This window comes from Boeremia exigua (assembly GCF_020726555.1).
Source record: "Boeremia exigua strain MPI-SDFR-AT-0100 chromosome Unknown C7974scaffold_12, whole genome shotgun sequence".
Taxonomy (NCBI): domain Eukaryota; kingdom Fungi; phylum Ascomycota; class Dothideomycetes; order Pleosporales; family Didymellaceae; genus Boeremia; species Boeremia exigua.
The window spans coordinates 1654749-1666172 of record NW_025763529.1 but is presented as its reverse complement, the minus strand read 5'-3'; the positions used below and the strand labels follow the sequence as shown (position 1 = coordinate 1666172).

Below are 11424 nucleotides of genomic sequence, written 5' to 3'. Positions count from 1 at the left end.
AGATAATAATAGACTTACTCCTAGCTCTATCCTAACTAGCGCGCCTAGATTGCTATACTAAGTTCTATAGTCTTCTTACTTGCCTTATAAAGAAGACTATGCAGATAAGACTATAGTCTACCCCTAGGCCTAGCGCGCTTATAGCAATAAACACCTACTCTTGCCCTTTAGTAAGCTAGCGCAAAATTTTATATTTCTCCTCTACTATCCTAGCCTCGCAGTAGTAGCAGATAGCCTCTAACGTTGCTATATGCTCCTTAGCTCTTAGGATAGAGTCGCAGTATATAATAATCTAGCTAGAGAGGGGGTACTTTTCCTTCTTCTCCTGCACTAGCCGCGCTAGCACGTCTCCCTCTACCTCCTTCTCTCTATTATACTAGTGCACCTAATATGCAATATTAGGTTATATAGTTAGTATCTAAAACTATGCACACTACTCCTTAGGTAGTAGCGCTATTAAATAGATAAACTTACTCTCTTCTTTTAGCTTTAGCGTTGCTGTTAGATATATAAGCTATATTTCTGCCTTAATAAGGTTGCGCAGCTTTAGCACCTAGGTCTACTAGCCCTTAGTAGACTCTAGCGCTATATAATACTTATTAATAATAATATATTCTAGTCGTCCTATAGCACGCTGCTAGTTAATAAATGCCTTAAAAGATGCACTTACTACTAATTCTAGTACTACTAGCACTACTAAAGCCTACTTATGCAGCCGCTTACTATCCTACTTAATATAGTCGATCCTAGCTTTAATATAGCAGTCCTTTAGATTATTCTTTAGAGCTAGTATTAGCACTATAACTATAGTTATACTAGTCGAGGTTAGCGCTAGCAATATAAAGCTTAGGCTCTTACCTATACCTATACCTATAATTATAATAATAGGGCTCTCCTGCTATATAATAGCCTCGATAATAGATTTCTAGCAGCCCTAGAACTAGGCACTTTTACTCTATAGCTATTTAAGCGAGGCCTAGATATCTATGTTTCCTATCTGCTTCTAACGCTAGTACTCTTCTTCTATAGCCTCTTTCCTAGCTACTATAGTAGTTAAACCTTCTTTTAGTAGCATACTTAGCGTTAAATTAAACTAGAGAAACTTATGCTATATAATGCTAACCCTATAAAAGGCAAGCTACTATACCTAAACGCTAAATAGAGACTTATCTGCAGAGTAACTATATATCTATCTAGCTATTCTAGATCTATGCCTAGACTATAAGTTAAAAGGATTATCTTTAGCTTCCTAGTCCGCCTTATTATCTCTCTACTCTAGCGTTTTTAGGACGCGTTTGTCCTTAATATACTAACATATAATAGCCTTGCTATTATGCCTCTAGATCTAGATATTAATCTTTATTTTTAACTAGCGCAGAGATATGCGCTTAATTGCTCGCTAAATCTAGTTAGTCCCCTATTATTCTATCCTACTAGCTGCTCCTATAGGCATAGGCTTCTCCTCTAGGCCGGTTCTAGTTCTATCTTCCTCTATACTACTCTCCTCTCTACTATACTCTCTTATATTAGGTAGCTGCTAGAGTTATTATTTCTTCTTCTACTGCAGGCTAGTCTACTGCTCTTCCTTAATCGGCTCCTATAGGAAGGGACTAGGCTCTGCGTTAATAGCCCTTCTAGATGCGCGCTCTAGCTTCTACTAGAAGGGAAGCACTATCTATAGGTAGTAGAATAGTAGCTCGCCTACCTCCTCTAGCAGGTAGCAATAGATAACTTTAGCTGTTCTAGCATACTTAATTCCCTTATAGTATATAGTTACGTACACTATTAGCCCGTTCTTAACAAAGACGCCCTAGCTCTACCTGTTAGGCATTGTAGTAGTAGGAATATACACAGTCGAAGTGTAGTATATTATCTAACTCTCCCAACAGTCCATTAGGACCAGTCTTTTAAGCTACAAGTCTTTATCACGTGCATACGCCTTGCATCTAGTCCCAATAGAGCCTTAAGTCGCACTAAGTAGTCAACACTCCACCACACATCTCCCCACCCCATAGAGCTTGGCCCCATCAAGCTCATCTCATCCACCAACAAGCAGCTCAGTCGCAACCAACTCAACCCCTCTCAGCAGGATGCCTTAGCCCAATAGGATTCTGGGCCCACACATCTCCCCCAGCGTCAAGAACCATAACTACCTGTCGCATCCCGCGTAGTAAACCTCGCCCAACGCCCCAATAAGCCCTCAGCAGCTCATGTCAACCCAGGTCCCAATAGTTCCGTGACAACTCGTTTCGCCAGTTCACGTCATCATTCACACCTCCATTCACATCGTCCTCCAGCATCACAGCCCTCACGCCGGCTCAGTTTATGGACGCCGTCAACAGCCCACTTCGTGACATCAGTCCGCTTGCCTTGTCAATGCCCGCCTGTCACCGCCTGTTTTCATCACCAACAGCCGTTTGTCGCTTCATATGTGCGTTTGCTTCCGCCGGCATACGCGCAAAGCCCTTCGCGCCCCAATAGCTCATTAGCTAGGTGAGTAAAGGCGCTCTCAGGCAGCCACGCCGAGCAAACGCGCTGACTTCACTGCCAGATTCCAGAGCCTGCGCGCGACTTCTCTTACCACCTGATATCGCCGACCTTCAGGTGCATATAAGCTAGCTCAGGCGCCTCTCTACTGCCTTCCAACTCCAGCCTTCCATTGAGCCTTTCAATCAGCACTTCCCAATTCTTTAATCAGCACTTCTCAATTCTTCATGTCTTGGACTAGATTCAACAACCCTCCCCACCGCAGCAGTGGTAGTGGCGGCGACAAGAAGCCTTCTAGAGGTCGCGGCGGGCTAGGAAGCGCCAATGTCAGTCCATCCAAGCCGCGCCCAAAGACTCCTTAGGTCCTTGTCCAGGAAGCCAGTACGTTCATGCTCCCTTTGCCAGGCCCAATGGGCCGCTAACTTCTCCAGTGTTGCCGTTCCTCAACCGCCGCCTGGACCAGCGCTTGGCCCATAATATCAGCAACGCTCTTGCCTTCCTTTTCGACCACGCATACATCCAACTACCGCCATTTCTTCAACAAATTGCAGAGGCTCATAACGCTGTCGGCTCAAGCCACCCACCAACTGCAGCCAACCCTCAGCCATTCTACATCCTGCCAACCAACGATTCCTAGCCTCACAATGTAACTCTCTTCCAGTTCTTCTACAAGATACCTCGAAAGGGGGAGCCAGTTGATCCGCGCACCCTCACACAGTTAGCTGACATGCAGGCTTTCCATCAACATGCCATTGAGCACGGCCGAAGGGAGGGCTATTCCATTGGTCCCTATAGCCCATTGCTGACCAGTTTCTTGCTGGCGTTCACCATAGGGGCCGTCCGGTACACCGTTTCCAACAATGAGGACGATCCCGCCTCCAAGTGCAATCGTTGCATCCGCACCAGAGATCCTTGTGCTCAAGTTGCTGATCCTGTGAAAGGCGAGGTCTTCCTGCTAGGCGCCTGTACTTCGTGCTAGGGGGCATCTTAGAGGAATTGTTCGTTTGGTAGGCCCCAATGGCTCCTTGGGTTCTTACTTTCCGCTAACTGCAGGCAGCTCGGGCTCGGCAGGCTGCCAATGAATTGCCTCCCCCTCCTTCTAAGGTTAATCAATTCGACAAAGGCCGCCGCGAGGCCCGCGAAGTTATTAGCGAGACTGCTCCTTCCTATCCTGATTCGCATTTTGGAGCCAGCCGCCGGGCTGCTCAGGATACCTTGAGTGAGGAGCTGGCTGGGTTGGACATAGATAAGAAAGAGCAGGATCGCGCGCGCAAGATTGCCTCTGCCCGCGATATTGGTCACCTCGCTCGACCTCGCAAAGGCACCACCTTCTATGAGCGCGTCCAGGCTGCCATGAATCCCGCTCCAAATTCTCCTCAGCCGGCCCCAATGAGTCCTACGGGTTCCATTGCTAGAAGGACCAATGACGAGTTAGCTATCCGTTTTCTAGCTGATCAGACTGGGAGGACTATGTCACCCAAGCCAATAGATCTTAACGATTTCGTCCAGCTATTATCCGCACCTAGGTCTCCTGTTCGTGGTTCTTCCGGTCCTGGCTCGCCTGCACCTGGCTCTCCTAGCTCCAATGGAGGGTTAGGCATGTTCTCTCGCTGCACCAGCTTCTTGCCAGCTACCCAAAGGGTTTCAAGACGCAGTCCCAGTTCTCTTGTTTCACAGGAGGATCGTGAAGTTTTCACGGACGCAATGGAGTACATGACCAGCCCTGTCCAGACTCCTCGTCAGTCTCCGCGTTCAGTCCCTCTGCAATCTCCTCGGACTCCTCAGCAGTCTCCCATGCAGCCGGCTCAGCGATCTCCTTAGACTCCTCAGATGTCGCCTTTGTTGTTGGCCCAGAGATCTCCTTCGCCATCTCCAACCTCGTCGCCTGTGCTTCGTACTCAGGCCTTGTCACTGCTTCATTCTCCTGCGCGGTCTTCTCCTCTAGTCCCAATAGAGAATCAGGTGCCTTCAGCTTCGCTTGATGCTGCGGTGTCTCAGGCCATGGCTCAACACAACCTTCCTCAGCAGTTCTCTGGTCGCAGAGGTCCATTGGGGGGTGGTGCTGCTCGCGGTAGTCAGCCAGGTTCTCCAGGTCGTGGTCAGCAAGGTCCGCCTGCTCAGCAAGGTCGCGGTCAGCAAGGTCCGTCTGATGATTCTTGGAGGCCCAGCAGGCATCACTGGTATGGTCCGGGTGACGCTCCTCGTCGCGGTGGCAAGCGGGGTGGTGGAGGAGGTTCGGCTGCTTAACTGTTTCGGTTTTCTGGCTTTATAGTTTCTAGGTTAGTCTGCTAGTTCTTTCTTGCGATTTCAGGCTTCAATAATTCATTGGCTGCTACTGTAGTTTCCAGGGTTCTAGGTTAATTTGCTGGTTTCTTCTTGCGATTCCAGTTTCCAATGGTTCTTTGGCTCAGTTTTCTCATCTTTCAATCTCAAATCTTGGCTTTTTGAAATAAGATTTTTCTATTAACCTATCCCCTCCCCTACTTAAAAGACTTAACTAACCCTTAGTTAAGATCCATCTGCCTATCCTTATTAAAGCCACCCTAGTACTTATACTTCTCCTTCTCTTCCTTAGACAGTTTGTGCGGGATCTAAACCTCAACTATCTTCTTAGCTAACTTCTGCCTAGTTTTCCAAGGTCTGCTTAGTATTAGTATGTCCAACTGTCTATTAGGTGCTCCAGGCAGCTCCTCCTGTCCGCCTATATCTAGCCTAGTAACTACGTTCAATAGCACTAACTCTTGCTAGTAGAATTTTATAACTCTATTGCCTGCATATGTTGCGCGCAATAGCATCCTATTAAGCTCTTTAATTAGGTACGTGCCCTTATTAGAGATTCTCTAAATCCTAAAGGGCCCCTTCTACTATAGTTATAATTTATAGTCTCTGCCTATATAGATATTATTAAGGACGTCTTAGATTAGCACAAGATCCCTAGGTTCTATTAGGGCTGGCCTTAGTATTGCTTGTGCATTAAACTATTCCTTCCCTACGTCTCTTAGCTAAGTAACTCTATTAACTGCTTTATAAAGTCGATTGTCCCTATATTTAAATTATTTTACCCTTATTACTAGCAATATTACTATATCTATTACTAAGTCCTAAGGGAGCGTTTGCTATATAGGGACGTGCAACTTAATAAGTAGTATATATTCTCTTCCGCACATAAGATATATTAGCGTCTCTCCTATTAATTGCTTTATAGTTACCCTGTTAGCCTATAGAGCTAGGTGCAGGTTTAAAACCTAATTTCTAGTTATCTTTTAGAGTACTAACACTAGTTTCTTATGCCCTCTCTTAATAAGTCCTTAGGCCTAGGGATAAAATATACTAGCTACTACCCTATTAATCCTATATAAGGCAGCTAAGTCCTTAACTATGCCTTTGTTTTCTAGCCCTCTATCTACCGATATCTTAAGCAGGATTCCCTATTATGCAAAGATTACTTCCTCTAGGAACTTTGCAGCGCTAGCTAAGTTATTATATTATAGTGCCCTTGCCTCTAGATATCTAGACAGATAGTCCCTTACAATAATTATATACTTTTAACCCCTAATCCTATTAGGCATATAGACAACGTCTATTATAATCTACTCCTATAGGCTATTAGGACTAGATATTAGATAGAGTTCTTCTTAATACTGCTTTATTAAGTATACCTAGCATTCCCTATAGCTATAAATATACCCCCGCACCTACTAAAATATCCCTAGCTAGTAGTACCGTGTCTATACCTTGCGCTACGTGCCCTCCTAGCTATAGTAACCTAAATTATTATGCAGCTTAGTAATAATCTTTATCTATTATTTAGAATTATTAACTACTTACTATAATAGTCTATTAGGTGTTGTTTTTACCTATAGAGTTTTATCTACTAGTATAAATCGAAGGGCCCTTCTCTGCAGCTTTTAGAGGTTACCTTTTAAAAGGTGTCTTAGGTTCTTTATAGTTAATAGCTATTCTATAATGTCCTTAAACTTATTAGTATAAAGATTAGGCTAGACTTCTGCACTAATCTTAATAGCTGCATGCGCATATTATAGCGTCTAAGGCTCTATTAGGATTAACAATTATATTGCCCCTAGTTATTTATTAATAAATTCCTCTATATTGTCCTTAGGTTTTATAGAAGGTATCTATCCTAGTTCTTCTAGCTATTATAACAGCACGTCTGCAATAACGTTCTGTTTCCTTGCTATATACTGCACCTTAAATTCCTATATGTTTAGCAGCGCTAGCTAACGCGTTATTAATGCCCTAGGTAGGTTAGTTGCACTGCAGTTTAGCTAATCTACTAGCGTTCTAGCGTTAGTTTTAACCACGAAATAGATGCCGTAGATCTAAGGGCGAAACTTCTTTAGTGCTAGCAGCATTGCTTTACACTTATATTTTCTAGAATCCTAATTTTGCTCTAAGGCTAACTATACCCCTAATTTATATTATATAGGGTGCTAACGTCCTATTAGGTTCTTCTACTAGATTACTGCTCCCTATCCTTTTTTACTACCGTCTATAGAAATAATAATAGGGCGCAAAGGCTCGTTATAGTTAATAGAGACTAATGCTAGCGCAGTTATTAGCCGCTGCTTAAGCGTAGCTATTGCGTTAGCAGCCTTAATAGTCTATTAGAAATCCTTATCTTTCTAAAGCAAGTTAAAGAGTAGCGCCGCGATAATAGCAAAGTTTAATATCTAGACTCTATAGTAAATGCAGAGCCTAATAAATATCTAGATATCTTTTAGGCTTGCATAGGTAGGCTATTCTAGAATCTTATAAACCTTCTTCTGCGCTAGGTGTCTTCTATATTTATTAACAATATACCTAATAATGCCTATGCTCTTATAGCACTATTTACTTTTAAATCTAGACGCAGTTACTCTAGCTAACTTAAGGTTTTAAAGTACCTTGTCTATATTAACAATATGCTCCCTAATAAACCTTTAGACCCTAGGTAATAACTCTTCTCCTTTATAGTCTGTCTTAGGTCCTTTAATAGTAATATTATCTATATAGGGCATGCTAGCTATAGAGACAAGATCTTATAGAATCTTTATAACAACTTATATAAATTCTATAACAGAGTTTATAGTGCCTATTAGGAGTATGCACTGCTGCACTAGCCTATAAGATAGTATATAAAACGCTATTAATAGGCAGGAGTCCTTATATAGCTCGACCTAGTTATACCTAGAGAAGAAGTTAATTAGCGATACTACTTAGCATCCTATAAATTCTTTAGAAAATTTGTTAGGGTTAGGTAGCAGGTTAGTATCGCGAATAGTAACTCTATTAATTTATTAGGCATTATTAATTAACTAATACCTATAATCTTTCTTTTTAACTAGAAACTAAGGATTGCTATATAGGCTTTTTAAGTATTCTAGCACTTCCCTATCTATGCATTCTTGAATTATATTCGCTACCTCCGCCTAAAGCTTCCTTAGGATTAGAAAATTGCCTTCTTTCTATGCCTTATATTTAATAGTATTAATATAAACTAGTAGACAAACATTATTATGCACTTATCTAGATTTAGAGAAGTTAAAGCTTAGTGCCCCCTTATAATAGTAGAACACTTCTACTAGTATTTCCCTTTCTTATAGTTATAGCTAACTTATAATCTTTATTTACTAGACCTGCTTAGCAGTTATATATTGTTCTAATAGGAATTTAGCTGTTTAGGGCGTAATATACTTAGTAAATCGCTGCTAGGATTAATTACTATTAGGCAGTTGCTATTTGCCCGCTTGTTTCTTCTAGTTAGGCTTACCCTCTACTCGATAAGGCACAACTAACGAATTATATACTAGTTATACTTTGCGTGCTTTAGACTTATATATTATTATAACTTAGTGTCTAATAGTCTATTGGAATCCTTCCTAGAAGCCTACCTCTTTTATTGCATATTAATCTTCTGCCTAGCGCAGCTATGCAAGGTTAAGTAGCATATTGTTTAAGTTCTTATCTATACACCTAGCTGCATGCAGCATATGCCGATCCTTATCTACTGCTTATAAAAGCATTAAATAGTCTGCTTGCCTAGGCTGCCTATGCCTACTTACTAGGCAGGTAGACGCAACTAATAGTTTATTAGAACTTACTATTATTAGGTCTTGCTTGCCTAGAGTCTTAAGCCTAACGCTTAGACTCCTAATCCTTTTAAAATCGTAGATCCTCGAGCAACTATACCTACTATATTGTTAGTTGCAGCTATAAACGTTATGTAAGACATATAATCTTCTAAGTAGACTATATACCTTATTTATCTATTAGCTTAGTATTAGAAAGTATATTAGGCATCTGCTAGGAACGGGTTTCTAAGTATAATTAGTGTTAATAATAATTTTAAGATAAAGAAGTTTATTAGGATCTTAATATTCCTAATAGTTACTAGGGCCTGCTAGATTATTCCTTTAAATTATTTAAATAACCTATTAGCAGCTTATAGCTAGAATAAGGCTATTTCTTATAGCATTAAAGTAATAATAAGTTCTGCTGCCTATGCTGTCTTTAAGCAAATTATGTTAAGTTTAGCCCCTAAGTCTAGTAGGGCGGATATCTTTATATCTCCAATGCTTATTAGGGCTCTAGAATAGTCTCTTTAAACGTGCTTAAACCTATATTCCTAATTATATTCTTGTTATTAGCTTATAGTTTATTCTTTATCTTCTAGCTCTATATGCGCTGCTTAGTACTATCGCAGTAGTATTAGCGTAGCAATCTATAATCTATTAGGACTTAATTTATAAGTGCCTACCCGCATAATTATACTATTATATGCTTCTATATATATATACTCTAGATAGGAAAGTATTAGGTTGCTAACTTTAAACACTAGGGCTTTATTAGGCTTAGGCGTTAGCAGTTTCTCTGCCTCGGCTTATATATAATATAGCTTAGTTATTCTCTTATATAGTTCTAGCGCTAACGCTAATAGGTCTTATAGTAAGACTTCTACTATTATCTGCAGTACTTGTTTTATAAGCGCGTTAGGGTTGCTTATAAGGTAGTTAAGCAGCCTAACTTTCTATACTATATTTAGCGTCTATTGCTCTATAGGAAAGCTATTAACTTCTATCTTATTATTAGCAGGCTTTATACTAACCTATTTATTATCCTTCTGTCTTCTGTTTTAAACTGCAGGTACATATCCTAATGCTACCTTAGTAATAGCTGCGTTTTTATACCTTATTTTAATTATATTAACTTGCATTCTTAGACTAGTTTCTATTATTATAAATTCTATATTCCTTTAGTAGTTATCTTCTTCTAGAAGACCTGCTGCTTATATGCTATTATTATCTATTATAATTATATTACTTATAATCCTAATAACTCCTTAGTTCTTATTTTCTTATTTATATAGGTTTACTATTATAAGCAGATTAACTACCTAGTGCCTACTTACCTAAAGCTAGCTCTTAATGCCCTTAATAATTAATAATATAATTACTATCCTGCTTATACTCTATACTTCTTCTTTTAAGTTTTCTTGCATTCCCTATGCTAGATAGTTCCTTAGGTTAAAGTATATCTACTTATTTTAAATTAGCTTTATATAATCTTTATAATTAGTAGCTATATATCCCTGCTTTCTACACGCCTAATAGTCTATTAGGGCCCTAGGCGCTACTAAATTATAGGTTAGTTAGTATAGTACTAGTTAGAAATTATTTATTAGTAGCGGAGCAGGCTAAAAATTAGTTATTAGTAGGGCGTAGCTAGCCGTTACTAGTTAAGTCCTAACAACACCTCGGTGCGCGTTTACTTAGTTTACTGCTGTTATAACTTCCTTCTGCACCTCTAAATTAGCTAGTAGCTCTGCTTCTTGCAGAGCCTACGCGACAAGTAATAGGTTTATTCTATTAAGCTTAACGCATAAGAATTTCTTAATTAGATTATCTACCTCTCCCTAAGTAGGCTTATGCCCTAGCAGCATCTATACTCTGCGCTCTCCCTAGGGTTACTTAAGCACCTTGTTTAGGTCTATTTACGCTAGTTAAAATAGTAGTAGTCCTATAGTTCCTAATAAGTTATTAGCTAATAGTCTATTAGAGTTTAGTCTTGCCTATTTCTTAAAAGCTAGATTAAATATTTCGATCTTAGCTTCCCTAGAGGCAACCTTGCTAAGAAAAGGCTTAATCTTAGTATAGCAGAACTCTTCTAGCTTTATTATAGTTAACTTAAATTTATTTAGCACTTTATTAAGCCGCTGCTTATTAAGTCCCTTAGTAAGGTAGAATCCTTTATATACCTCTAAGACCGTGCCTGCTTTAAGGCATCGATTAAATTAAGGCCTAAAGCTGTTAAGGTAGCTTTATAGGGGCATGTTTATTATTACTAAGCACGTTATATACTAGGCGCGCAGTAACTCCTTAGTCTCTTCTTGTTAGGCTTGATTAAGATTGCAAAATTGCTTCCTTATTACTTCCTTTACGCCTAACTAGTTATTAGCGTTCTAAGCGACTGCAAAGTTAGTTATGCTTATTTTAATAATATCTTGCTAAGTATAGTTATAGTAGCTAAGAAGTCGCGAGATTTAGTCTCTAATAGTCTATTAATAGAAGCTAGACTGCTGCTTAAGTTCCTTAAGGAATAAGGTAACATTATCCCTATTAAATATAAGGGGGACGTTAGTAAAGGGTGCTTTCTTATTCGCATAAGTATGCTAGGCATTAGCTTGCGCTATATAGCTTACTCCTCTTATAATATCTATAAGGAAGGCTTAGAGGTTATTACTAATTACTAATAGCTTATTAGTTATAGGTTGCTAGATAAAGAGGTCTAGGGCTATCTAGCCTGCTATATTTTTAGCACCTAGGGGCATAGCTATAATACTGCCTTCTATTAAGCTTATAGGACTAAAATCTTAGTTATTAGATATAGCTTAGAGCTTATCTTCGATAACTAATAGGATAAGTAAGATTAGAGCATATA

General features: G+C 39.8%; 1 protein-coding gene across 1 annotated transcript; it reads right to left on the bottom strand.

The window, feature by feature from the left end:
• Window positions 1–727: 727 nt before the first annotated feature.
• Window positions 728–886, bottom strand: C7974DRAFT_319895 (uncharacterized protein; the record flags this gene model as incomplete). The annotated part of the gene is made up of 1 exon (XM_046138727.1): window positions 728–886. A coding segment is annotated over one exon (159 nt), but the record flags the coding sequence as incomplete, so codon positions are not given.
• Between the last annotated feature and the right edge of the window lie 10538 nt (window positions 887–11424).